This window comes from Montipora capricornis, chromosome 14 (assembly GCF_036669925.1).
Source record: "Montipora capricornis isolate CH-2021 chromosome 14, ASM3666992v2, whole genome shotgun sequence".
NCBI classification, from domain to species: Eukaryota; Metazoa; Cnidaria; class Anthozoa; order Scleractinia; family Acroporidae; genus Montipora; species Montipora capricornis.
Window position 1 is genome coordinate 5,809,816 of NC_090896.1, and position 2,500 is coordinate 5,812,315.

At 45.3% G+C, this 2,500-nt stretch overlaps 1 protein-coding gene across 3 annotated transcripts in view; it reads left to right on the forward strand.

Moving 5' to 3' along the window:
- Positions 1-2,339: 2,339 nt before the first annotated feature.
- LOC138033488 (mediator of RNA polymerase II transcription subunit 30-like) overlaps positions 2,340-2,500 on the forward strand; it is a 12,894-nt gene continuing 12,733 nt past the window's right edge. For all 3 annotated transcript variants that reach the window (XM_068881234.1, XM_068881233.1, XM_068881232.1), the window contains exon 1: positions 2,340-2,500. This exon is cut by the window's right edge and continues 204 nt beyond it. In XM_068881234.1, the coding sequence (XP_068737335.1) occupies positions 2,354-2,500 (147 nt within the window). In that variant the 5' untranslated portion in view covers positions 2,340-2,353.

A 2,500-nucleotide genomic window follows, 5' to 3' on the forward strand; every position in this document is an offset into this window, starting at 1 on the left:
CTCTCCTTGGGAGATTCAGCACGTCTACTGTTGTAAAAGCCAGTCTCTCCTTGGGACATTCAGCACGCCCACGTTTGTAAAAGTCAATCTCTCTTTGGGGGATTCAGCACGCTTCCTGTTGTAAAAGCCAATCGCTCCTTGGGAGATTCAGCACGCCCACTGTTGTAGAAGCCAATATCTCCTTGGGGGATTGAGCGCGCCCACTGTTTTAAAAGCCAATCTCTCCTTGGGAGATTCAGCACGCCCACTGTTGTAAAAAACAATCTCTCCTTGGGAGATTCAGCACGCCTACTGTTGTAAAAGCCAGTCTCTCCTTGGGACATTCAGCACGCCCACTTTTGTAAAAGTCAATCTCTCTTTGGGGGATTCAGCACGCTTCCTGTTGTAAAAGCCAATCGCTCCTTGGGAGATTCAGCACGCCCACTGTTGTAAAAAACAATCTCTCCTTGGGAGATTCAGCACGCCCACTATTGTAAAAGCCAATATCTCCTTTAGAGATTCACCACGCCCACTTTTGTAAAAGTCAATCTCTCTTTGGGGGATTCAGCACGCTTCCTGTTGTAAAAGCCAATCGCTCCTTGGGAGATTCAGCACGCCCACTGTTGTAGAAGCCAATATCTCCTTGGGGGATTGAGCGCGCCCACTGTTTTAAAAGCCAATCTCTCCTTGGGAGATTCAGCACGCCCACTGTTGTAAAAGCCATACGCTCCTTGGGAGATTCAGCACGCCCACTCTTTTAAAAGCCAATCGCTCCTTGGGAGATTCAGCAAGCCCACTGTTATAAAAGGCAATCTCTCCTTGGGGGATTCAGCACGCTTCCTATTGTAAAAGCCAATCTCCCCTTGGGAGATTCAGCACGCCCACTGTTGTAAAAGCCAATGAAAACAAAGCTGGCTCAGCGTCAAGGAAAATGTGGTACTTTTCTCGAGAAAAATCTGTTCCCAATTTACGCGGGAAAGGGTTCACTCAAGGAATTGGTGGAGACAAAGGGCGCGGTCCATTTGGACACAAATTCCTTCTGAGTTCACAACTTCCCGTGATAGGTAATTATGAGTGAAAGAGATATATGAAATACATCATATATTGCACTGCGGGTATGAAATCAAATGAAACCATGTTGTCTCACAGTGATGAGCGCAAATTTCTATTGCATCGAGAAGCCTGAAAAATTTTCAGGACTTCAACGGGATTTGAAAGTCCTGAAAAAATTTCAGGCTTCTCGACGCAATAGAAATTTGCGCTCATCACTGTGAGAGAACATGGTTTCATTTAATTTTCGGATTGTTCGTTTCGAAAATTTGGGGCAACCACTCGAAGGTGACCATTTTTTCCGAAATGTCGGAATTACCGGGAATTTTCTGTTCCATTTGACAGACGAAATTTAATCTCGTAGCCAGAGATCTGAGTACGAGATTAAACGGCATTTTGCCAATCTCGTACCCAGAGTCCTCGGGCTTTTTGGCCAGCGGGTGAGCGCCCGGAGAGACTCTGGGATAATCGATTTGAACTATATTTTTGATTGGCCGCTTGCGTAACAATGGCAGTCCGACAGGAAGTCGGTAAGTAATTCGGAAGCCCCAGAATTTGGAGGGAGATTCAAAATCTAAAACAAGTTTCAGTGCTGATTGATTTTTTCTACCTAAGAAATATATATAAATCACAAAAATAATAAAACGACGAGGTTTGAATTTTGTCATATACCGCACGGGAATTTTCCCACGCTGCTAAAACTGCTAAAAAGTGATTACTGTTGCTGCTGCAAAAGTACCGTGGGAAAACATTACATCAGTCTCTTTGAGGAGAAATCCGTGGAATAAGGTCTTGTCGAATCCATTCAGAATTACGGAAACATCAAATTGTAGAAGAAGAGGACAATTGTGTCGTTTCCACAAAAAAAAGTTGTCGATCGTGTTGCTTGCACGATGGCATTCTCATTGCATTCTGTACGGTGGAATGTACGCTGAAACACCAAAAATACACTCACCGAAAGCGTCAGAGGTTTCATCTTCACTTGCTCTTACAGCAAGCCAATGATCATTTCTCCAGTTTCTTTGTGTGTAAGGCTAAAATTCTTGTTTCTCAAACACTTTCAACCCGCCATTTCTACTGTTAACGGTTTTCTCTTTTCTGCTTCCGTTTAAACTCAACCATACGTCATAAGACCGGAACCCACGTTTTCTGGGAAAATGGAGTCGATTATCCCAGAGTCTCTCCGGGCGCTCACCCGCTGGCCAAAAAGCCCGAGGACTCTGGGTACGAGATTGGCATTTTGCCCGAACGGGTGCCCCCAACCTCCCCCGCCCGACCCCCAGCCCGTATTGCAGCGTGTATTCCCCAAATTGACGCATACAACATGGCGGCCAAATGGGGTCATGGAGGGACTTTGTCGGTTTCCAGTGCTAGCGGGATACGAGACGACAAAAAAACGGCAAGATCGTTTAATTTGCAGCAAGTAAACGAAATATCTCTTTTAATACAGGGACAGCAAACTGTCCAGGAC